General features: G+C 41.0%; 2 protein-coding genes across 2 annotated transcripts in view; both read left to right on the forward strand.

The window, feature by feature from the left end:
- LOC143412345 (uncharacterized) overlaps positions 1-26,348 on the forward strand; it is a 140,755-nt gene that overhangs the window by 75,038 nt on the left and 39,369 nt on the right. The gene's annotated exons all lie outside the window — the stretch shown is intronic.
- Positions 1,382-25,250, forward strand: LOC112430836 (uncharacterized). Its single transcript, XM_076888524.1, has 4 exons — positions 1,382-1,666; positions 18,196-18,271; positions 18,482-19,748; positions 22,689-25,250. The coding sequence occupies exons 2-3, from the start codon at positions 18,254-18,256 to the stop codon at positions 19,745-19,747; spliced, it is 1,284 nt and encodes a 427-aa protein (XP_076744639.1). The 5' UTR covers positions 1,382-1,666; positions 18,196-18,253; the 3' UTR covers position 19,748; positions 22,689-25,250.

The raw sequence follows: 26,348 nt of genomic DNA on the forward strand, positions 1-26,348 counted from the left end.
TAAATGTGATTTAAAAGACTGAATGGAATCTGACGCGCGAATATGAAGAGGGAGAGTATTCCATAGCCTGGGTGCAGCAACGGCAAAGGCACGGTCTCCTCTGGTCTTCAGCCGAGACCTAGGTTGCACCAAGAGCAGTTGGCCCGATGATCTTAGTGCTCTCTGAGGGCTGTACAGACAGAGGAGATCAGCTAAGTAGTCAGGTGCCATATTGTTTAAAATTTTCTAAGTAAACAATAGGATTTTAAAATCAATTCGATATTTGATAGGAAGCCAGTGTAAATTTTTCTTGACATATCCTATGGCACTGTTGATGATGGGGATGAGCTTTTTGCCAAATTCTTGAGCACAAACCAGAACTCAGGTGAAAAGCCTTCTGCCTATTTACAGCGGTTGCAGATAACCCTGAGTAAAGTCATTAAAAGAGGCGGCATCACTACAAATGATTCACTTCCGCTTCCGGCTGCATGGAGTGAAGTAGTGGGTGTGTCCAGCTCCGCTTATTAATTCTAAATATTGCATTTTCCAGACAACGTAATTCTTATTCTTGGTTAGCTGAAACCACACTAAAATGGATATTAAGAAGACCAGAAAATGTCTGTGAAGGTTCTCAGTCATCCAGGTCATCGTAGTCAAAGGAGCTTGCAAAGAAAAGCGTCTGGACTTCTTTAAGCTGCTTGAAGACGTTTCACCTCTCATCCGAGAAGCTTCTTCAGTTCTACACATCAGAAAATACACACAAAAGACCATAGACATCGATTCGACCACCTCAAGGACCTGAAGGACAGAATTGTTTAATTCCATGTGTGTGTCTCTTGCAGTCCTCCATAAGAGTCCTTCCGGGCGTAACATTGTTACAGAGAGACGGGTGTAAGGCTGTTCCAATTCTCAGCAGCGCTCTTTGCTTTTCCTGAGTCCTTAGCAATTCTTCTTCCTACGATGACGTTTTCATCAAGGCCAATGAAAAGAAGTTAGGAAAAAAGGAGAATGGAGGAACTTTTGGAACATACCCCATGTGGTTAAAATGTGCTGCTGAGTCACGTGACTGCACGTGACTGGGACATTGTGCATTAAATAAAACACTACAGATGATAGGAGAACATGAGACGGGGCTTTGTGGAGTATGCCAGGAGGAGATGGAGACAGTAGAGCATGTAATACTGCGGTGTAAGGGTTATGATGTGGAGAGGTCAGTTCTGCAGAATAGATTGAAGGAGCGGGGAATTGGGAAATTTATTTATTTATTTATTTATTTTTGGATACAAATTGTAAACTCACTGTCTGACCCATACTCCGGAACAGTAGGAGGCGGTAATGCTCCTTTACGTTGGTTGCCAACCGCCGTTAAACACAAAGAAGAAGAAGAAGAGAAGAGGGCGGAGCAAAGTGTGTGTGCACGAGAGGAGTCGAGCAGAGAGAGCTCCTTTGTCATGAAACGGGAGTAAAGTAGTGAACTTAGAGGAGAGAAACGAACTAAAGTATCGATCATAAACCACTACCAACGTCCTGATCGATATCTGCATCGATCTGCCCACCCTTGTCTCCTGGATCGTAGCTGAGATCAGCGTGAACCACGTGGGTCTCTGCTCCCTGATCTGTTTCCTGTGTTTGGAAAGAGTTGCAGCTTCATCGCGGAGTTTCTCTCGGTTTGTGGGCTCATCTAAAGGTAAGCACCGAGCTAACTTTACTGTGAGTTCAGTTCATGTTGAGTTTAGCTCCTGAATGAGGTCTTCTGCTGCTCTCCTCGGTGTCTGTTCACAGTTTATTGTGAACACGTTGAGAGAAGAGTGAGAGAGTGTTTGGAGAAAAACACCAACTAATCATTAGCTCAGCATGCTGGGAGAAGTTGGAGCAGAAAAGTCTTTTCATTGTCCCTGCAGCTGTTTTTCTGCCTGCACCAAACCTCTACAGCCTCATTTCTATTTCAAGTGATAACAGGAAGTCAGAGCGATCTGCTGCAGTATCAGGGTCACTATAACTTTATTGTCCAGCTGCTGTGGATGAACACGTTGTTTTTGTAGATCTGGGGTTTATAATAGCAGCAGTATTAATGAGACAAGGACAGCTCTGTCTTAACATAGTGAGTCCCTTTATTGGCTGGCCACAACAAAAAAAACCAGACGGTGCTGCATGAACATTTAATTAGTCCCTACCATAACACCCCTCCTCTGAGTATTCAATTCAGTTATATTTATATTTTTTTATATATAGCACCAAATCCTCAAGGCGACTGTTGTTGTGATTTGGCTTCTAGGATATCTTCTTTCCGTAGTTTGGTTACTTGGTGGTATATGAGACTTGGGTGGGTGGGGGATTGTCTCAATGAGATAATATCGTGGAGAATTCCGCTCTGCTTTATATTGTCCCGTTTTCTTTCATGTCCCAGATCCAAACTTGATCTCCTGGTTGTAGTCCAGTGAGGTCTTGTGCTCTCTGTTGTTGAACCATTTCCACTGTTTCTATCTCTCCTCTCTCTCTTTTTTTCTTTTTTATGTCTCTCAGCATAGTGATGTTTATCCTGCCTGGTTTGAGGCAGGATGGAAGTATAGGGGCTGTGGTACGAAGTTTCCTCCCCATTAGAATCTCTGCAGGGCTATGTCCATTGGCAAGTGGTGTGGTGCAATATGCCATGATGGTGAGAGATGGGTCTGCTTTCTGTAGAAGGCTTTTTACTGTTCTCATTTCTCTTTCAGTCTCACCATTTCTCTGAGGGAATCTCAGGCTGGAAGCGGTGTGGGCAAAGCCCCACTCTAGAGCAAACGTTGGGAAGAGTTCTGAGGAGAATTGTGGGCCATTATCTGACTTTAATTATGTTGGTATGCTGTGGCGTGCAAATACGGACTTTAAGTGTTCAATCATTGCTGCTGATGTGTTAGAAGACAGCTCAGGTATTTTTGTGTATCTTGAGAAATAGTCCACTACAACCAAATACTGGCTGTTACTCCAGTCAAAAAGATTTTGCAGTAGAGTTGGACATGTTTTATTGTTTCATCTCTGTGTTGCTGCTGTCTTATTTGTTGTTGTCTGTCCTCTATTTCAGGAAGGCCTGATGTGCATACAAGTCCATTTCATCTCTTAATGTCGTGTTAGAAACCGCTCTTTCTGGCACTCTGGCAGCACGTCTGCAGTTGCTGTGTGTATGACATGTGAGATGGTGAAAGAGAACCTCATTACTGTATTTTCATGACCATAAGACGCACTGTACTAAAAGGTGCAGTCTCAGTTATGTGTGCCATTACTGTATTTAACACACACATAAGGCGCACTGGATCATAGGGCGCATACAAGTACCGTATGCGTATTTAAAAATAAAGCGGGAGCAAACCTGAGTTCGGTACCTTACTCACATTTCTATTACCGGTAATCGTCATCATCAACAACACACAAGCATACAAGTGTGCGTATTTAAAAATAAAGCAGGAGCAAAACAAAGTTTGGTACTCACATTTTTATCATCAATCAAACCCATCGAAGTCCTCATCCTCTGTGTCTGAATTGAACAGCTGCGCTAAATCTCCATCAAACATGCCAGGTTCACTTTCTTCACTGTCAGAGTCACTTTCCGTGCCGTGCGGCTCCTCGGAAATGATGCCGGCTTTTGCGAAAGCTCGAACAACAGTGCCAGCAGACATGTTAGCCCAAGCATCTACAATCCATTGGCAAATTGTGGCGTAACTCGCCCGGCGCTGCCTTCCACTCTTGGTGAAACTGTGGTCTCCATCGGTCATCCATCGCTCCCAGGCCGCTCGCAGCCTTACTTTGAACGGGCGGTTCACACCGATGTCCAGCGGCTGGAGTTCCTTTGTCAGGCCTCCCGGAATGACAGCAAGCTCACAGTTCATTTGTTTCACTAGTTTTTTCACATCGGCTGTGAGATGGGCACGCATAGAGTCACAGATCAACAGCGATGGTGATGCGTGGAAAAAACCACCTGGTCTCCTTACATACACCTCCCTCAGCCACTCTTTCATCATTTCCTCATCCATCCAGCCCTTTTCATTTGCCTTAATGATGATTCCTGCTGGAAACTTCTCTTTAGGCAAAGTCTTTCGCTTAAAAATCACCATAGGCGGCAGTTTCTGTCCATTAGCATGGTAGCCAAGCACAACAGTAAAAGAAGACTTTTCGTGCCCCGTTGTGCGTATCGCTACCGTGCTGGTCCCCTTCTTCTCCACAGTGTGACTCACCGGGATGTCAAAAGTGAGCGGGACCTCGTCCATGTTAGTGATGTGGCTGGGCTGGATGTTTTTGTCGCCGACGTGTTTGCTGCAGTAGGAGCGGAAGATGGCCAGCTTTTCCTTATAATCCGCTGGAAGTTGCTGCGCTACCGTAGTCCTGGTCCGGATGGAAAAATGGCACCGTTTCATAAAACGAAAGCACCAAGACGGACCTCCTTGGAAATGTTCAATGTTCATCTCTTCAGCTAGTGAAACTGCTTTTAGCCGAATGGTGACCGTCGAAACGCTTCTCCCGCTCGCTCTTTGCTCGATGATCCACCGCTCGAGTCTTTCCTCCAACTCGGGCCACCTCGCCTTATGTCCGCGGAAACTCAGCTGCGTTTTCTTGACCTGCCGGAGCTCGTTTTCTAGCTTCCTCCATTTGCGAACCATCGATTCGTTAATCTTAAATTCTCTCGCCGCTGCTCGATTTCCATGTTCCTCCGCATAGCTGATGGCCTTCAGTTTAAACTGTGCTTAATAAACGTGTCTCTTTGCCATTTTCAGGGTTGTTAAAACAACGATGTTCCACATAATGCACATACCTGTTCTTTTATACAGGTATGTGCGATTTTCCGGTATATACGATCAACGCCCACACTTCACCCTTTAGCGTTCTCATGGTGTTCTCTACTACGTCCTCCTTACAACACACAGGGCGCACTGCGCTATAGGGCGTGCCGTACTTTTTAAAGAAAATCTAAGACTTAAGTGCGCCTTATGGTCGTGAAAATACGGTAATCTCATTCTCAGTCTTTGTACTCGTGGCGGTAGTTCATCTAAGTTCTTGGAGACTAAAAGTAGCTCTAAAGGCTTGTGATCTGTCACAACATGAAACTTGATGCTGATGAGAAAATCACTTGCACGCCCAGGTTATGGCTAATAGGGCTGCCAAAAATGATTCTTTTGATAGTCGACTAGATTCTTTTTGCGATAATCACGTCATGCATCCATTGGATGGAAAATGAACTGCTATTTGCACCAGCATGCATCTGCTCTTATATAATTATCATTAGCTTATAGTGTTTAAAGTATGTGCTAACCAAAAATAAAGACAAGATGACAGTTTATTAAACTTTTAATGAAATTTGCAGATTGCCTCTGTGGAGTTCAATAACCTCAGCCTCCTGCTTCTTGCTGTCTAAAAAATAGCAGGACACTGGAGTAAATTCTACCATCTTACCCTTCTGTTTAACCAGTTTTCTGTTTGACGTTTATTCAGCTGTGTGAAAACTGTAACTTTAATCTCAGCCAAACCGATTTACCAAACGGTAACATTTTTACAATAATCTTCATTCTACACGAGGTAGTTTAGATGAACAGAAATTTGAAGCATTCTTTACTGATTTAAACCTGCCACAGCTTTCTACTACTGACCAGCAGATTATAGATGCTCCAATTACAGTGGAGGAGATTACCCGTGCAATTAACAGTATGCCACTTAATAAAGCTCCAGGATTAGACGGGTTACCATTGGATTTCTATAGAGCATTTGAGGATATGTTAAGTCCCCTGTTGCTTGATGTTTTTAATGAGGCTTTTAAAGTAGGCTCATTACCTCAGTCAATGCACTCTGGACTTATAACATTTATTCCTAAAACTGGGAAAGACCCTTTAGACCCAAGTGGTTGAGCCCCATATCTTTGCTGAATTCTGACCAAAAAATCTTGTCAAGGGTCTTCGTGGGTCGATTAAAAGTAGTAATGGCGAAAAAATTATATATATGATTCAGTATATCCAAAAGTGGCCCTATCGCTGGATGCTGCTAAAGCTTTTGATTGTGTTGAGTAGGATTATTTGTTTAAGACAGACCTTCCCAAAGTGTGGGGCCCGCCCTTAGGGGGTCACAGAGCCATTGCAGGGGGAGAGCGGTATGAAAAGGGGGGAAAAAAACCAAAAAAACCCAATGTAAAACCTGAAGATAGAGACAAAATACTGTTAATCTGACTACCTGCCATTCTGCAATTCATCTCCTGTAAACAATAACGTGGCGCACAGCGTGACGTGAAAAAAAGGCACATACCTTTGACCTCTGTATTCCTTGTCCACACGTAAACAGAAAAAAAAGAGTTTTAAAAAAAATCTGTTTTCGGTGATTCGAAACGCCGTTTACGTGTGGACGAAACAGCTGCGTTTTCAAACATACCCGTGTAGGTGCGGACGTATTTGGAATTTCGATGGGTAATAGTCAACATAAGCTTCTATGATATGCAGATGATATGTTGTTACTTATGACCCAGTCTGGGAAGTCAATTCCAGCCCTATCAGAATGTATAGAAAGCTTTACGCTGCTTTCAGGGTATTGCGTCAACTGGGATAAATCAGAGGCAATGCCTATGTCAGGACACTGCCCTCATACTTTATTTAAACAGTGGGAGTTTGGGTGGTCTGTGAATGGTTTGAGGTATTTGGTAGGGCTGAACGATTATGGAAAATAATCTAATTGCGATTTTTTGCCCCAATATTACGATTGCGATGCGATATGCGATTATTTTTTAAGGTCTTTGTCTTCTGTATTATTAAACAAAGACAAGCAATACATCATATAGTATGGCCAATACTATATTACATTAATTTTAAACTGTTCTTTCCTGGAAGACAGACCTCTGTTATGATAACATGAGGTGATGCATGAATTGATGACTGACATTTTTATTTAACTTCTTCAATCACAACAGTATATTTGAACATACACAATAGTTTATTTTTAGCTTACAAATATCTGAGCATAAAGTGCTGACAAGGAACCCTGGTGTAAACATTAAAATGAAAGTCAGTACAATGTGCAGATTGCAGAAATATACATAAACAAAATCAGTGGCTTTACCACACTCAGTTTTTCGACATCTGTGAACTACTAGACAGTCATTCAATTAAAAAATAATATTAAATAAATAAAACTAATAAATAAAAAATACACACATCTTACTGATCTCTGCAGTCAGTAACATTACACATAAAGTGCAAACATAATAGCAATTGTATAAACACACACACAAACACGCCTTTAAAATTTAAAGGAGTGAAATTGGACGGTCTAGCCTTCTGATTAGCTAATCAGAAGGCTAGTTCTGATTAGCGTCACCGCTGTCTCGGTGGAGTTTAATAAACTTGGCCGTCTGCTTCTTGCTATCTAAAATATAACCAGACACTGGCGTAAATTCTCGACTGTCTCATACTTCTGTTTAATAAGTTTTCTGTTTGACGTTTAGTCAGCTGTGTGAAAACCAAGGAGGAACCCACCCGGGGGATTAATAAAGTTTTATTTTACCTAATCTAATAACTTTAATCTCAGCCAAACCGATTTACTCACGAACAAACAAAACACTGAAAAAAGCCCAACAATAACATTTTTAGGTTGTCTAAGTGAATTATATATTACGTTTAACCCGAGCAGCGAAACTCCGCGGTGATCTGAAAATGATGTGCTGGGAGTTGTGCCGTTCTCGGCCGCATCAGTAACCCTCGAGCTCCCGGCTAGCTGTCGAGCTGGTGGGTAGCAGACGCCTCTGAAAACGTCGAAGCACTTTTGCAAATATGGGATATCTTGATAAACCGAGCAGATATTTGATGTTTACACAACTACTTTCTCGCCTGAAAATATTTTAAAAGTTTATTTTGTGACCCAGAAAGATTAGTATGAGTAATTTTAAAACTTAGTAGCGGCCGCCATTGTTGGAAACTGGAGTTTGGCTGGGCCGCGCTATGAATTCTGGGATATGGTAGTAATTTGGACAGCCTTCGGCGCGTCGCTGTGACGTAATCGGTCTACAAATGCGGCCTCAGGAGGATGCAGCCCATGAATTTGGACATGTCCAGAGTATAATCGCAGCCTTTGCGGTTAGAAAATTGCACTTCATCATGTCGCGATATTATCGCAAATGCGATATATCGTTCAGCCCTAGTATTTGGGGATACAAATGACCTCAGATTACACTAAGATGGTCTGAGCAAATATGGAGCCAATGTTTGAAAGAATAAAAATGGAATTTGGTAGATGGTCCGGAATACGTCTCACAATATGTGGTAAAATGAGTTGTATTAAGATGATGACTGCACCCATGATCTTTTATATTTTATCCAATATTCCATTACACATTCCAGATAAGTATTTCAAAGATCTAGATTTTTTGATTCGGCAGTTTCTTTGGGGTAGCTCACCACATCGTTTAAGTATTAAGAAACTTCAAGCGAGTACAAAACAAGGAGGTTTTTCATTGCCTAATTTCCAATGGTATTATTGGGTGAAGAATGTGAAACAACTTAGAGCATGGTTACCTACTGCACCAGTTAAACCCATCTGGTCCCATATGGAGACGGAAGTTAATGGCGGTATTTCTCCTTGGAGGGAGCTGTTTGATACCAGTCATAAACGTACCCATCCTATAATTGCAAATGCGAAGACATTGTGGTGTAAATTACATAGGGTGGGTCGCTGGGACTTTATTAAATCTCCTTCGGCATCCTTATGGGGAAATAAAATAATTTTAATTGGAGGGACATCGGTTGACTGGTTACAGTGGTGTAAGGCAGGCATCCTTAATGTATCAGATTTATTTGATTGTGGAATTATATAAGTTGCAGCGTAATCAATTCTGGAGATATGTCCAAATACATAGTTCATTATCAAAGTGGTTGGGAACCTGTCCTGTGGGCAGCCCTGTGGAAGTCCTGCTCTCAAGACCATTACCTCTAAGATTTATCATTTATCGCAAGAACGGTCGGCTGACCCTCTCCTTAAAGTTAAGGGCTACTGGGCCCAGGACATGGCATTGGCCATATCTTCAGTTGAATGGGATTCATGTTTTCAAAATGTTAATACTAGTTATAAAGAAACAGGCAGTAGATTTATTCAACTTAAAATAATCCATTGGTGGCATCGAACACCGCAACAATTGTATAAATGGAACCTGGCCTCTACGGACGAATGTTGGAGATGTGATGGTCAAAATGTTTCGATTTTACATATCTTATGGAGCTGTTCGGGACTTCGGAATTGGTGGGAAAATATAATGGAGGTAATTTTCAGTGTTTTGAAAAGGAGATTTGGTATCTCACAAAAACTGTCCATACTTGGCATTTTCCAGTTATACAAAAAGATTAGGCCAAAATGCAAAACACTGTGTGGCTGAAAACTAACACTGCACATCACTCTCAACACACCATCCCCACTGTCAAATATGGTGAGGCAGCATCATGCTCTGGGGGTGCTTCTCTTTAGCAAGGACAGGGAAGCTGGTCAGAGTTGATGGGGAAATGGATGGAGCCAAATACAGAGCAATCTTGAAAGAAAACCTCTTGGAGTCTGCAAAAGACTTGAGACTGGGGCGGAGGTTCACCTTCCAGCAGGGCACCCACCCTATACATAAAGCCAGGGCAACAATGGAATGGTTTAAAACAAAACCTATCCATGTGTTAGGATGGCCCAGTCAAAGTCCAGATCTAAATCCAATCCAGAATCTGTGGCAAGATCTGAAAACTGCTGTTCACAAACACTGCCCATCTAATCTGACTGAGCTGGAGCTGTTTTGCAAAGAAGAATGGGCAAGGATTTCTGTTTCTAGATGTGCAAAGCTGGTAGAGACAGACCCTAAAAGACTGGCAGCTGTAATTGCAGCAAAAGGTGGTTCTACAAAGTATTGACTCAGGGGGCTGAATAATTACGCACACCCCACTTTGCAGTTATTTATTTGTAAAAAAAAAATAAAAAAAATGTTTGGAATCATGTATGATTTTTGTTCCACTTCTCACATGTACACCACTTTGTATTGGCCTTTCACGTGGAATTCCAATAAAATTGATTCATGTTTGTGGCTGTAATGGGACAAAATGTGTAAAAGTTCAAGGGGCCAAATACTTGTGCAAGAAAAACTGGTGATCTCACTGATAATGTGGTCCCATTCAGCAAAATGGGCCAAAAAATTGCATAAAAAGCTTAATATCTCAAAGTATAAAAGTTATGTGCACCAGAAGATATAGCAGGCATTAGCAGAAGGAGCAGAACAGTTTAAAGTGTGAATGGTGAAAATCAGATGAAAACTGAGGGAGTAGTTAACCAGCAAATGTCTGAGCAACTAGAATAAGGTAGAACTAGAAGAATTTGCATTTCCTGCGAAAATGCTGTGTGGATGCCTTAACGCTGAAGATGTCTGCAGAAAAAAGCTGAAAAAGTTGAAACAAAAAAACAAAAAAAAAACCATTGCCCTGAGCAAGATTCGAACCTGGCCCTTCTGGTCTAAGGGCGGTTATTTAGCTCACTGAGCCAAACACTTTCTCACAAAGAAGAGGTGGAGAGACTGACAATTGTGCTGAAATGAGCGGAAGCTGCTGAGAATTGTGCTGATAAGAGGTGGAAAGGCTGAAAATGTTGCAGAAAAGAGGTGAATCAGCAGAATTTGGGCAGAAAAGAGGTAAATCAGCAGAATTTCATCTCATACTCATCTCACTGCGCCAAACCGGTTCTCATATGATACCACTTCTTACAGGGTTCACGTTTACTAAGGCACTACCCAAAAGGCGCCACAAGAGGGCACTCCAACACAAGAGATGACCTATTTACACTGATGCACTTAGTAAACAGTCAGCCCCCTACTTAGCTACTACATAATACAGTGATATTACAGTATACAAATTCACACAAATACTATGATTTGGCAGAAATACTATGACTTAGTAGTAATACTATAACATAACAGATTTCCTAAAAAAACTATGAAATTGCAGTAATTCTATGACTTGGCAGAGATACTACGTTTTAGCACAAATACTATAACAACGCAGAAATACTATGACTTAGTAGTAATACTATAACATAACAGTTCAATGTTCTTGCACAAATACCACAATATGGCAGAAATACTATGTTTTAGCACAAATACTGTGATTTGGTATAAATACTATGATTTGGCACACATACTATATTCCGCAGATACACTATAACATAACAGATATTCTACGACTTAGTAGTAATACTATAATATAACAGAATTATTAATTGGGCACAAATACCACGATTTGGCAAAAATACCATGATTCGGCACAAATACGATGACATGGCACAAATACTATGATTGGGTACAAATACTATGACTTGGCAGAAATACTGTGATTTGGCAATAATACTGCGTTTTAACACAACTACTGAGATTTGATTGAGATACTATGATTTAGAAGAAAAACTATGACTCCATACAAATACGATGCTTTCGGACAAATACTGTTTTGGTTCCAATACTGATGTGCAACAAATACTATGATTTGGCACAAGTACTATGATTTAGTACAAATACTATGATTTGGCAGAAATACTATGCCTTAGTAGTAATACTATAACATAAGAGATATACTATGGTTTTGCAGACATACTATGTTTTTACATAAATACCATGATTTGGCACACATGCTATGATTTAGCAGAAATACTATGATTGGGTACAAATACTATGATTGGGCAGAAGTACTATGTTTCAGTACAAATACTATAATTTGGCATAAATACTATAATTTGGGATAAATACTATGATTTGGCACATATAATATATTCAGCACATATATTATAAAATAACAGAAATATTATGATTTAGCCCCAAAACCATGATTTTGCACAAATACCATGATTTTGCAAAAATACTATGATTTAGCAGAAATACTATGATTTAGCAGAAGTACTAAGATGTAGTAGAAGTACTTTGCTTTAGCAGAAATACTATGATTGAGGAGTAATACTTAAACATAGGAGAAATATTGATACACAGACACACATACACAGACAGTAAAGGGAACAGGAGCTGTTGAGAGTCTGGGCTTGGTATATGTAGGTCAGTTAAATTAGCTGCACCTGCTGTAGTCAGCCCTTACACACACAGACACAGAGAGAGGTGTGAGTTTTCTTCAGTGTATTTCTGACATTCAGGATTCCCCTCGAACAAATGGCCATAATTTCCTAACCGTAGGGGCTAGAACGGTCATTCAGACATCGTTTTGTTCAGAAGAGATGGGGGAATCTTCAGGTCTTCATAATTCAGAGATAAAATATAAATTATTAAAGATATATGACTTGTAATACACTGTAACTGAGTAGAGGCGAAGCAAAAACTGCCTTGACTTGCTCTCAAACAACCTTTGGTAATTCTAAATCTATTTGGAGTATCAATATCATTCTTTCACCGTAAGAGACAGCAGGCTTTGGTGAACAATCATGGAAATTTTCAGGTCTCTGTGGAAATCCATTAAAAAGATATGATGAGAGAAAAAAGTGCTTCATTTCCAGAGTTTGAAATCTGAAGAAATCTGAGCGAAGGACGAATTTCCTACCCTCAAACAAGTCTAACTCATTTCAGAACGGTAATAGGTGAGAAAATAATTCTTGAATTGTGAGCGTCAGGAGTGTCTGAAGATATACTGGGACAAGCCTTATGTCTTAACTTTGCTTCATTAAGGAGATATGACGATTCGAATATGCCTCTCATTACAGAAATCAAGTGGTGATTTTGAACAAACTCTCCATTGACTTTCTATGGAGAGTTTTGCGACTTTGTGTTGGTCTGAGGAGATTTGCCAAAATTCTATAAATCCCACAACAATGATAGTGACATTTTCGGAAGGCCAGCAAAAATACCTACGTTTTGATGTATAATTTGTGGAAGTTGAGTGAAAATTGAGCAAGTAGCAAGAAGTTGTTCAGACATGAAGAGAAGACTGCAAAACCTTCAGTGGCACACTGGAAGCCAAGTGCATAGCAACCATAACAACGCATGTATTTTGTGAAAAATCACAATTTTGCAACTGAAAACTTTAAGAGGCATAAAAGTAAAACAGTAAATGATTTGAAAAAGCTGATTTATACCTGAATAGCCCAATAATTTGAGAACATTTTAAAGTTTGAATGGTTGTTCTACGTGAAAATATGAGGAAGTAGTTAAGTTTCAAAAACAAGAAAATTTTAGCAGAATTGCAGAAGTTTCCCATTCATTTCAATGTGACAAATTAAGCTTAATATTTTAAAAAGTATAATAGTGAAAAATACCAAAAGACATAGCACACATTAGCAGAAATAGCAGAATAGTTTAGAATTTGAACGGTGAAAATCGGCTGAAAATTGTGGAAGTAGTTAAGTGCCAAAAAGTGTACGGAAGTATCAAGAGGAACTCAATAGTGTGGATGCTTAAAGCATCCACACAACTAGAAAAGTTGCATTTCCTGCGAAAATCCAGTGTGAATGCCGTGTAGTGGAATCTGAAAACAGCAGAAGAAGGAGAAACCGCTGAAAAAACACTGCGTAGAAGCTGATTTTTTTCCTGAAAGCTGCTGCATTCACACAAGAAAGAATAAAGAGAAACAGGAACACAATCGTTCACACTTCTGCTGTTTTAATTGTGTGAATGCCGTGTGGCATTCACACAATTAAAACTAAGTAGCTGCCACCATAGTTGAAAACTGGAATTGGCTGAGCCACGCTATGAATTCTGGGATAGGTTGGTCACGAAGAATACACCTGACCCATCCTTCAAATCTAGTGAAATGAAGCACGCATTTGACAGACCTGGGTATCAGTTCCCTCATCTGCAAATGGTTACTGGACTTCCTGACCAACCGCCCCCAACATGTCCGGCTGGATAACCGCTGCTCATCTACCATCACAATGAACACCGGTGTACCACAAGGCTGTGTGATGAGCCCTTTCCTCTACTCCCTCTTCACCCACGACTGCAGACCTGCTGATGGTTCCAACACCATCATTAAGTTTGCAGATGACACCACGGTGATTGGCCTCATCAGTGACAACGATGAGGCCGCCTACAGGGAGGAGGTGGATCGTCTGGCTGAGTGGTGCGACAGAAACAACCTGCTGCTTAACACCGAGAAGACCAAGGAGCTCATCGTGGACTACAGGAGGAATGCTGACCCACATCCACCCATCCACATTAAGGGGACGGCTGTGGAGCGTGTGAGCAGCTTCAAGTTCCTGGGAGTCCACATCTCCGAGGATCTCACCTGGACGACCAACTGCTCCAAGCTGGTCAAGAAGGCTCACCAGCGCCTCTTCTTCTTGAGGACTCTGAGGAAGAACCACCTGTCCTCAGACATCCTGGTGAACTTCTATTGCTGCACCATCGAGAGCATCCTGACCAACTGTATAACAGTCTGGTACGGGAACTGCTCTGCCTCGGACCGGAAGGCGTTGCAGAGGGTCGTGAAAACTGCCCAGCGCATCGCCGGAGCACCACTTCCTGCCATAAAAGACATCTACAGGAAGCGGTGTCTGAAAAGGGCTGGGAAAATCATCAAAGACCCCAGTCACCCATCACATGGACTCTTCACCCTCCTGCCCTCTGGGAGGCGCCACAGGAGCCTCCGGACTAAGACCACCAGGTACTGGAACAGCTTCTTCCCCACAGCTGTCAGACTCCTGAACTCTGCCTCCTGACATCTGACCCACGTTAAACTCATGGACTGAACATACACACACCCACAATGGACAACTGTACCCTCAAACACAATAATAACATGGACTGAACCACCACTCACAACCACTAGCACTTTATATAGCCTCTGTAGAAACTATCTACACCCTCACTTATCTTAACTGCACTACTGTATAGCTCTGTGTAAATAATCATTCTGTACATTCGATAATCTTTAATCCTACAACTGTTTACAACTTGCATAGTTCCCATTTCTGTATAGCTGTATATCCCAGATTCTGTAAAGTTATTTATTTCATATTCTGTATAGTTTTTCATATTTATATCCTGTTCATATCCTGTACATAGCTTGTACTCACTACAGCCTGTACATACTTATAGTTATAGAATATTCACAACATACTTCATACCGTGTACATTATAACATACCATAATAGACCCATTTCTGTAATATACTCACATATCTATATTATTGCTAATATATATTGTAATATATCTATATCACTAAAGCACTTCTGGATGGATGCAAACTGCATTTCGTTGCCCTGTACCTGTGCATGTGCAATGACAATAAAGTTGAATTCTATTCTATTCAATTCTATTCTATTCTATTCTATTTGTCGACTGCATTTGGAGAAGTCTTCTAGTTTGGACAGCCTTTGTTGCGTCACTGTAACGTTATCACCTACGATACTGGAAACTGCTTCTTCTTCTTTGGCGTTTAACGGCAACTGGGATTCTTGTAGATGCAGTGCTGCCATCTTCTGTTTCAGTCCGTTAGTACACTCTTGAATCCTACGTATTCCTGTGTCTTTCAGGATCTTACAAAGCTTCAAAGGATGCGTCAACTATTAAATTAGTTGTCAGCAAATTTAATAGTCGAAGTAATCGTGACTAGTTGACAAATCCTGGCAGCCCTAACGGCTAATGCCTCCTTCTCTATTTGAGTATATCTTTGTTGTGTGGGGGTTGATGCTTTTGAAGTGAAGGTCACTACCTTGGTTGAGTCTTCCTCTTGTTTCTGAAGTAGCACTGCTCCCAGTCCATAGGAGGATGCTTAAGGCTGATACTGTTGTTTGTGCTTTGGGACTGTAGACTGCCAGGTACTCAGTACTGACTTAATGCTGTCAAACACTGTTTGTTGAGCCTCACTCCAACAGTACTTTTTTGCTACGGCGTAGTTCTCTCAATAGCTGTTTTTTCTGCTTGGTGGGGAAACATTGCCTTGATGATTAACCATTTTCAGAAATTGTCTCGCTCCACTTACATCAGCCTCCATGTTGCTGACCATGTTCACTTTTTCTGGGTCTGCTTTGACGCTTGTACTGTCAATGATCTGTCCAAGCAACTTGATCAAGGTTTTTGCAAAGTCGCATTTCTCACTTTTCAATGTCACACCTGCTTTTGTGAACCACACAAGGACTGCGACTAGTCTCTTGTCGTGCTGGGCCTGTGTGTCCAAAATGTCATCCATTTGGCAGACAACTTCGTCCAGCCCCTCCAAGACTTGAGACATTCATTTTTGAAAATGCTCAGGAGCTGAAGATATGCTGAAACAGAGTCTATTGAAACAATACCTTCCAAATGGCATGATGAAGGTTGTGAAAAGAGCTGACTGCTTGGAAAAAGGTATTTTCCACAATTCTGAGTTAGCATCGAGTTTTGAGAAGAACTTTGTGCCTTCTAGCTGTCCTACGGTGTGCTATACTGATTGCAACATGTGTCTTTCTCTTTTCACAGAATTGTTACGTTTGGTCAAGTCAATACACACACTTCTTCTCTGTTTGGTTTGGGTACTGGAAAGATTCCTGCACAGCAGTCCAGTAGACTGCTACACTCTGGAGATTACCCCTAACTCTTCTATACAAGCTAGCTCCTTTTTGATTTTAGGCAGTAGGGAAGTGGGACCCTTTTTGGGGTCAACAGGTAAATGGCTTAGCATCTGCTTTAAGCTCAATTTTGTATTCCCCCTCCATTTGTCCTAAACAGCTAAGTAGCTTCAGAAACTGCTGCTTTACCGCCTCTGCTGAAGGGAGTGACGCTGCTTCTACTCTGTCCACTAACCCAAGCTCTACACTTGTTGGGCAGCTAAGTAACCCTTGTGTCAGGTCTGCTACTACATACACAGTATTGTAGTGTTGCCCGGAGTACTCAGGTTAGCTGTAAATTTCTCTGTAACTGCTAACTGCTTTCTTTTGTAACTGCTTTTTTCTTTCAGGCAAGACTGTTACATCCGCTCTTTTGTCAATTTTGAGCCAACAGGTCTATATTGTTAACTTTTTTTTTTAGTCATCCATGCATCCTCAGTTCTATCAGATGCTACTGTGCTACTTCCCTCTCTTCAATGTCACCACCTGCTGCCCATATTTCTCCCAGTGCCCCCGACCTGCACACTCTTGCATAGTGACCTTTCTTTTTACACTGATTGCAGACTACCTCTTTGGCTGGGCACAGCTTTTTGCTGTGAGGTGTTGTCTTTCCACATCGATTGCATTGCCTTGTGTCATGTTTCATGTTCCTCTCTGTGTTTTGTGGCACAGTCTGTTCTGGTTTGAAATGTTTTATCTTTGCTAATGATGTCCACGTTGCAAGGATTCTCCTGCTTGAAGTTGTTTTTAAGAAGATGCTGGTGCTTCTTAACAAGCTCACTTTGGGGAATCCCTATCACTGCTTTTTCTAACATGAGCTCTGCATCCACTTGCAGTTCCTCCGAGAGCCTCTTGTCTCTCATTCCGACAGCGAGTCTGTCAATTATCATTTCACTGTACAGCGCCCCGTAGTCACAATGCTACGCCAAGGCATATAGGGATGTAATAAACCGATCTGCCGTCTCTCCCACTTCTTGCTGCCTTCGGTTGAACTTTTCATGTTTAAAAGATAATGTTTCTTCTGACTACAAAGTGTGCCTTAAGTTTGTTTTTGAGAGTGTGGTACTCACCTCCGTCAGGTTCATTGAAGTGATCATGTCTTCAGCTTTATAGCCCAATGAATATATTAGAGAACCAGGGCTGGCCATTATTCTAACTCACCCTGGTGTGTGATGCTTTGCAGCTTCCTCACAGAAGCTGATGTCACAGGATGTCACAGCATCTCTATAATAATCCAAACTGTTGATAACAATTCTGAAAACCTGCCAGTCAGTGCAGTCCAGACACACCTGCAGATTCTCCACAGCCTCATCAGTCCACTGCTTCAGTGTCTTCACAAAAGCTTTAGACAGTTTCAGTTTGTGCCTGTTTGCAGGGATCAAGTGAACCATGACATGCTCTAAGAATCTTGATGTAGTTTGAGATGATGATACTCTTACTATCAGCTCACCTTCTGTTTTGTACTGTGTTTTTTTTATCCATTTTGTTTAATAAAATCTATGAGGTTCAAATGAAGCACCAAACTGCAGTTACTCAGTGGAGGTTCATTACTGCAGTTTCTCACCACTGTTGTTAACTGGAGGCTGACACACTGACTGAAGACATTTAGTTTGAGTGGATTTGAGCTTTCCATCTCAGCTTCTTTTGGTCAAGGATGAAATACATATAAATATATTTTTGTTCCAGCTGATCATCAGGAGGAGACGAGCCATTTAGACTCAGCTCAGCCACTACAGAGGAAACAATGACTTCAACCCAAAAGGTGAGCAAGAATATCTGTTATTGAACCTGTGTGCAGGTTACAACTCTCATTGTAGCTCATAATTGTAATGTGATAATATCAGCAGAAGGTGGTGGTAACACACCTACGACGTGTTTGTTGACATCTTTGATTCCACTAATGGAGTCAGTTTCAGTTTGTTCCACGACTGCATTTCACTCACTGCCTCTGTTTGTATCTCTGTCACTGCAGGACCAACACGGAGCGAGAAGTCAGCGCTCTCAGGAGGCCGACAAACCTCACAGAAGAAAGAGAGAGAAAACATACAGCTGTGATGAGTGTGGGAAGGATTTTACCCTGGCTGGGAGCTTAAAAAGACACAAAGTCATCCACAGTGGAGTTAAAGCGTACAGCTGTGACTTGTGTGGAAAATCTTTCAACCGGGCTGGAAGCTTAAAAACACACCAACTCATCCACAGTGGAGTTAAAGCGTACACCTGTGACTTATGTGGAAAATCTTTTACTTTTGCTGCTAACTTAAAAAGACACCATCTCATCCACAGTGGAATTAAAGCGTACACCTGTGACTTGTGTGGAAAATCGTTTACCCACGCTGAAAGCTTAAAAACACACCGACTCATCCACAATGGAGTTAAAGCATACACCTGTGACTTGTGTGGAAAAAGTTTTACTTTGGCTGTTAACTTAAAAAGACACCAACTCATCCACAGTGGAATTAAACCGTACACCTGTGACTTGTGTGGAAAATCTTTTGCCCACGCTGGAAGCTTACAAACACACCAGCTCGTCCACAGTGGAGTTAAACCGTACACCTGTGACTTGTGTGGAAAATCTTATATCCACGCTGAAAGCTTAAAAAGACACCAACTCATCCACAGTGGAGTTAAACCGTACACCTGTGACTTGTGTGGAAAATCTTATACCCACGCTGAAAGCTTAAAAAGACACCAACTCATCCACAGTGGAATTAAACCTTACACCTGTGACTTATGTGGAAAGTCTTTTACCCAGCCTAGAAACTTACAAACACACCAACTCATCCACAGTGGAATTAAACCTTACACCTGTGACTTGTGTGGAAAATCTTTTACCGAGGCTGGAAGCTTAAAAAGACACCAACTCAGCCACAGTGGAGTTAAAGCATACAGCTGTGATCAGTGTGGTAAAGCTTTTACTCACAGTGGCCTCTTACAGCGTCATCAAGTTATCCACTCTGGATTTAAGGCGTACAGCTGCCACATATGTGGAAAAACCTTCCACTTGCTAGGCAGCCTAAATATTCACCTCCGCATTCATACTGGAAATGACGTTTACTGCTGTGATCAGTGTGGGAAACTGTTTGTGAGATATAAAGACTTAGAACGCCACATGTTTACCCACACTGTGGGGAGACCTTATAAATGTGACCTGTGTGAGAAGACTTTTAAAGCGCCACGTTACCTTAAAATCCACCAACAGAGCCACACCAGAAAGAAACTGCAAGTGCAGTTACTGTGAGGTATGTATGTATATTATTATCTTCTTGTTTAAGACTGACTGTTTCGTTCAACTGTGCTCATTAAATTGTGTTCGAATGTTAGTAATTCTACTGGACTCAATTTTGGAATTTTGGAAACAGTGCATTTAGATAATGACTGAAACCAGCCCACTGAAGGAACAATGTGCTGGGAGTTCAGTTCCTTAAGCTTAATTATGCAGATTCTCATGACCATTGATCAACAACCACTGACCATTATGCAAATGTACTGTTTATAAGATTGGGGGAAACTTGCAGTCAGCTGAGACTGAAGGAGTCACTTGGATGAGTGACGAAACGTTTCTCCCACAAAATTATATGTCCAGATGAACAGAATCAATTTTTGGAGGTTTACTTACCTGGATGATTGAGCATGCATCAAGATGGGTTGACAATGTTTCTTTCTCGCTGATATAACGGGACACCTCAACGAGTTACAAAATATGATCCCCAGATAACACAACTTTCAAATACAAAGCAGCGGCAGGGATCACATTAATCTGCAAATCCTTGTATAAAGATAAGTCATATTAGCCCAGTTTATTTTTTCTTATCATTGTTTTTGGGGCGAATGTGGCTCAAGAGTTGGCAGTTCTTCTTGTAATCGGAAGGTTGCCGGTTCGAGCCCCGGCTCCGACAGTCTCGGTCGTTGTGTCCTTGGGCAAAACACTTCACCCGTTGCCTACTGGTGTTGGCCAGAGGGCCCGGTGGCGCTAGTGTCCGGCAGCCTCGCCTCTGTCAGTGCGCCCAAGGCAGCTGTGGCTACAATGTAGAGCTGGGCGATATGAGATTTTTTCATATCACGATATGTTTTTTTTCATTTCAGGCGATAACGATATCTATCACGATATAAGCCAAATAACTATATTTGTAAGATTTAAATGTGCCGTTGCTCACAAGTAAAATGTGAAATAATCAGCAGCTTGTTTTTATTTAAATATTTATTTCCCATAATAAGTTCAACAGGGTAGATGTACTTAAGGAACATGAGACTTTTTCAGATAAATAAAGGCAAATATTGCAAACTACACAAAAGGCAGCCGCTAAAGCGTTTAAGTTTCAAAATAGAACAAACGAAACAGACTAAATTGTCAATTCCACTTAGAAACAAAATATTAATTCTAAAAATAAATCTTAGTTTGTTTTACAGAAGAACAGACAAAATTGACTAACTTTTGTCAATATCAAATAAACTGAGAACTAAAAGGAAATTCTCAATCTCTCCTTGTTGTATAGCTTAGCTTTTCAAACAGTTTTAACAGTTACTTTAGTCTGACAAAAGCCGAATGACGAATTAGCGCTTCCAGTCAGAGACTGAGGCTACGTCCACACGTACACGGGTATTTTTGAAAACGGAGATTTTCCTTTTTCGTTTTAAAAAATAATCCCGTCCACACATAAAGGCAGAAATAAAGGAAAACGCTGCTATGAACATGCCAAAGCAGCAGGTGGCGCTAGATTCCTAACCGTGCAGAAATATTGGCCAATCAGAAGTCTAGAAGCCTCGGTGGGAAAAAGTAAACAAAGCTGGGGCATAGAAGCAGAACCGAGTCGTATGTGTGGAGGGACAGTAACTGTGTGTATATGTAAGCATTTAAACACTGCAGAGAGTAGAATTAACAGTAACAGTATTGTAGAAATTCATTTCACCGAAACAATAACGTGGCGCACAGTGTGACGCATGCACCAGTTTATTGTATTTCCAGACTTGCTTTCGGCACAATTTACAGTGAACGCTACTCTGTTTTTTGTCAGACTTGAAATAGCCGAAATACCTTCACACTACGGAACTTCTATGGCTCTTCCGTTCGACAATCTCTCCGGCATTGGAACCATCATCTGTTTTCTCTTCGGTCACGCTCGGTTGATTTTTCTAGTCGGCACACTCATTTCCTCCATTACGCGCTGGCTCCATTACCCGCTGGCTGCTTCCCAAACAAACACACGTGCGGCTTGGCACTTGTGCTGTAACAAGTCACGCCACGTGACGCTGCGGCTGTGATTGGTTCGGCTCTGCGCTACTTAATTTGGATTGGCTGACCTTTTTTTTTTTTTTAAAGAGGACAAGAGCGAGGTCTATCGCGATAGCTTAATTTCTCTATTGAGTAAAAGTTATATCGCGATACATATCGTTATCGTTCTATCGCCCAGCTCTACTACAATGTAGCTTGCCATCACCAGTGTGTGAATGGGTGGATGACTGAATGCAGTGTCAAGGTCCATAGGGATTAAGTAAAGCACTATACAGGCCATTTACCATTGTTGTGAGGCGACCATTAATAGCATCTGCATTTTCTGTTTGTATAGTTCCTTTGCTGTTATGGTGTTCTTGTTATGGATAAAAAAAATTTTTTTTGAAATATAGCAAATCTATTTCTATGAAGTTGTTCTATATAGTGTGTAAGATAAGATGACCTTTATTAGTCCCACAGGTGGGAAATTTGTCTCATTACAGCAAAAGTGCAAAGTTATGTAGCACTTAGCAGTTATGTAACTGTTGATATGCAGCATTATTAAATTTATTGTTAATGCAATTGTTGATATGGTAAATTGACTTTTGAGGAAATTTTAGATGGCACTCATCATCAGAAAGGTTGCCTACCACTGGTAGAAAGGTTGCTCTACAACAAAGACATTTATTGAGTCTCAGTACCAGGTCACTTTACTCTAGCATGCAAAGTGCTTTACCGTGTTGTAAAAAGCACCTTGAGTGCTCAGGCAGAGTAAAAAGGTGCTTTATAAGAATCAATCCATTTTACTTGTATTTACTAAATGAACAACGGGAGGGTCATCTAACTAAAACCAATCAGTGTATCCCACCTGACCCCCTCAGAATCAGCTTACTTTTTATTTCAGGCCACTTTCAGAATTAAAATGTTGAAGGAATTCCCTGACTTACACTGTCTTTGTGTCTTTGTTTAGAAGCAGACCGACACAGATGGATCCAGTTCTCAACCCTGTCATCACTGTGGTGGTGGGAAAGAGTTTCACTGTGACCTTTTGTGGAAAAACTTTCACTCTGCAACAGACCCTAAAAATCTGGACTTCTTTAAATTGCTTGAAGATTATTTCACCTCTCAACCGAGAATCTTCTTCAGGTCTAAGGTCAAATGGTGGAGAGTTCCAGATTTAAGCTCTGTGGGAGCGTCCCCCTTAGAGGGACCTCCTAATGATCCTCTACCTAATCACACAAGAGAAGGTGTGAAAACGGGTGTAGGTAGGATACAATTTATACAAGGAGTATAAAAGAGGTGATATTTTTGGTGTCAATGCTGGTGTGAAGATTGTGCTGTTTTGATTGCTTTGCAAATATTCATTTCAATAAATCCAAGGAAATATTTGGTTTCAACGTTCAGTTTATTTTTAGGAAATATTCCAACAGTTAAGTGTTGATAAATGAACTTGAGTCTCTAAAAATGGGCTAAAGGAGATGTGAAGTGCAAACATATGTACATTGTGTGTAATGGGATTTGGCAAGGTTGAGAGATCTCCCGGATATAAAGAAAAATGTAAATACGAGACTGACAAAAAAATTGATATTAAAGACTTAATAAAGCAAAACACTGGATGGTACAGCTCATGAAGGCACAAACATGGCCTGCTACTGGATGTGTGAGAGGCAGAGAGAAGGGGACGGGCTCCCAGACATCGCAGTGAAGGTCAAAGGTGAAAATAAGACATGCAGAGAGAAGTCACTCACTGTCTGTGCATGTTAGGAATATAGTGATTAAATAAAGATCATTTAGTGAATTTTTTTTAAAAATTTTTTATATATATATATATACATTGCAATGGTTCTCATTAAGAGTTGGCCCTCCATGTAATAATGGGTAAAAGAGTGAATTTGGCTCTATGATTGAACTGAATTATTGAGACTGACATGTAGAGCTGCAGAGGGATTTCCAAACATGCTTAGATATCATAGCCAGTTTAAGTCAGGGTGCAATTTTCCTGCGCCAAATTAGTCTGAACAGAATATCCTAGACTTATATAGTAAGTACAAAATTACAGGCTGAGAATTGTTAGATAATAGTGTAACCCATGTGAAATACAGGGCTGTAAAATCCCCCCCCCCCCCCTTCTTTTTTTTATCTAAGGCTATAGCCTGTTATTGTCAGAAGGGGGTGCTGTAATGCAGTTTTGTGTTCTGACAACCGTGCGTCTAGTGCGCAGGAAGCATTACCTGTCTCTTCCTATGAGATCTTCCCTCTCTGATGGCAGTCAAGTGTGTGTCGGAGCTCACCGAAAAGTATTTGGTATGCAATGCTGCAACCTGATTAATGAGACCAGATTGTTTTACGTATAAATGCTAATAAGCTACTCTTTTATTAGGCCCCGAACTCTGACCACAAAGGGAATAACGTCTGTCCAGTTATTTGTGTTGGAATATCCCAGTGAGTGACATGCCGTTTGTTCATCAAATTTGGTGTGTTGTTTTACTTTTCTTGTTGTTCTTCACAGTGTGTTATAAGTGTTGAATGCTTTGAGCTAAAGGTGTTTTACTGCCGATGCTAGCTGCTAATAGCTGTTAGCTACCCTACCCCCACGAAGCCATATTCCGATCGGGGAGGTATTCGGATAGAAGCACTAGCTCTGTTTATATTAGAATGGTTAAGTCTTAATAGAAATGAGCATATTTCAAGTTCATTAGTACTTGCACTGTGAATTAAGTTACATTTGCTTGTTAGCCTTACGGATGAATGTCACCTTGATTGCGATGACTATTTACATTACTGTTTAAGCTGCTGATGTTCTTTATTGTGATATAATTGTGATAAAATAGTTGATACTGGTACAAACAAGTTACTGTAACTCTTGTAACTTGGTAAAGCTAAATGGAATGCCATTTGTTATTAATACATTTGGAAAAGAAGTTCATGAGCTCATGTTAAGAACACAAGATGGAAAAGAAATTCATTGTTCTGCACTGTTTGTGTAGATTGGTTTTTTGAACTACTAGAAAGGATTCTGGAGAACCACTGACGGCGAGAACAGCCCAAATGAGATCCTGAATGATCATGAAATGATGTGGCCAGCCATGCGATCGGATTGTAGGATTTGCCTGAGAAACTGATTCAAGCATCCCTGTATTTCAGACAAGCCCTATCCCAGATAATAGGGTTTGCACACTGACACTTCCGCTACAGGTTTCAACGACTTTAAAGGACAATTCAGACTGGACAATTCAAACTTCACAACGGGAACACTTCCATCCGTTTTATTCATTCAAAAGAGTTCTGATACAATTCAGTATAAGTCTTTCATTCGACTGTCTTTATTTTATTTGTTCTGCTTTATATCTATTCACCTTTAAAATGCACTATTAGTGTGCAGTTTGGTTTATTGTGCTGTATATGTTTATGAATGGTACTGAGGCAATAAAGGTCTCAGTTGTTCATTTCCAAGCCAATTCCTTTTGTGAGTCTCCAAAACAAAACCTCCTTCTGAACCTATTAAGATGTCTAGGGTCTCTATTTGAAGTGAAAGTGTACTGGTCCTGAGTAGAGGTGCTACACAAATGTGGCGCACCAGCCAGGAGGTTTAATTCCTTTTATTTTTGGAAGTTTAGCAACTGGTGCTTTCATGCCTTTTGGGTCAAATCATTACATTTGTCAATGACATTCTGGGTTGGAGTAATAAAAACATGGATGTAATCCAAACTGAAGGTGTCAAAGTACCTAACTCTGTCCTAGTAGGAGGGTAACAGGTGATGAGGTTGACAATGAGGTTATTGATTACTTAGGGTAGTTTGGTTCCATTGGAAGAGTAATTAAAATAACTAGCACAGAGGCACATTTTAAAAACACAGCCATTGTGGAGTTCCAATCAGGTGAACCAGTCCAGTTCCTTAAGGATAGCTTACCTTGCAAAAGACAAAGCCATAACCCAAGTGTTGTCCATCATATCCAGCTTCTGTCTGGCTGTATGCTGCAGACAGGGGTTCGTGTTTAATCCATTCTTACCCAACTGAACTAAAAGGTCTTGCCGAACTGAGTGGTGCAGATTTTGAGGTTTTATTAGGTGAGCTGGCCAAAATGAAGAAGTCCACTGAGAGTAACCCCACAGTTGGACCAAATGCATCAGTGCCTAGTCAAAATCCGCAGTTCACTAGTGACACAGACTGAGATGAACCAACCATCATTGAGGATCAAAGTCCTGTTAAATTGGGCAGTGGTTCAACCCACTCGCCTGAGCATGGCTCTCACTCATCCTCTCCAAGTGTAGAGGTGACTGCCTCGCACAGAACAACCACTATCTACTTACCACCTGAACAGCTCACTCCACCTGAAGTACAGAGAGTAGTAGTTGAGGATGTCATTATGAACAATGAAATGCCTTCTCAAGGTCACGCAAAGGCCCTTCTCGGAGAAAACCCCTTGCTCTACTTTCGAAGCTGATTATGATACGTGGCGCAACAATGTTGAATTCCCCCTCACAGATCGTACCATATCTGACAAACTTAAGGTAACGAAAATAGTTGAGAGCCTTCTTCCGCCAACTGCTGACATTGCAAAGCACTGTGGTCCTAACGCTTCATGATTATATCAGCCTTCTTCAATCAATCAATCAAAATTTATTTAT

This window comes from Maylandia zebra, linkage group LG9 (genome assembly GCF_041146795.1).
Source record: "Maylandia zebra isolate NMK-2024a linkage group LG9, Mzebra_GT3a, whole genome shotgun sequence".
Classification (NCBI taxonomy): domain Eukaryota; kingdom Metazoa; phylum Chordata; class Actinopteri; order Cichliformes; family Cichlidae; genus Maylandia; species Maylandia zebra.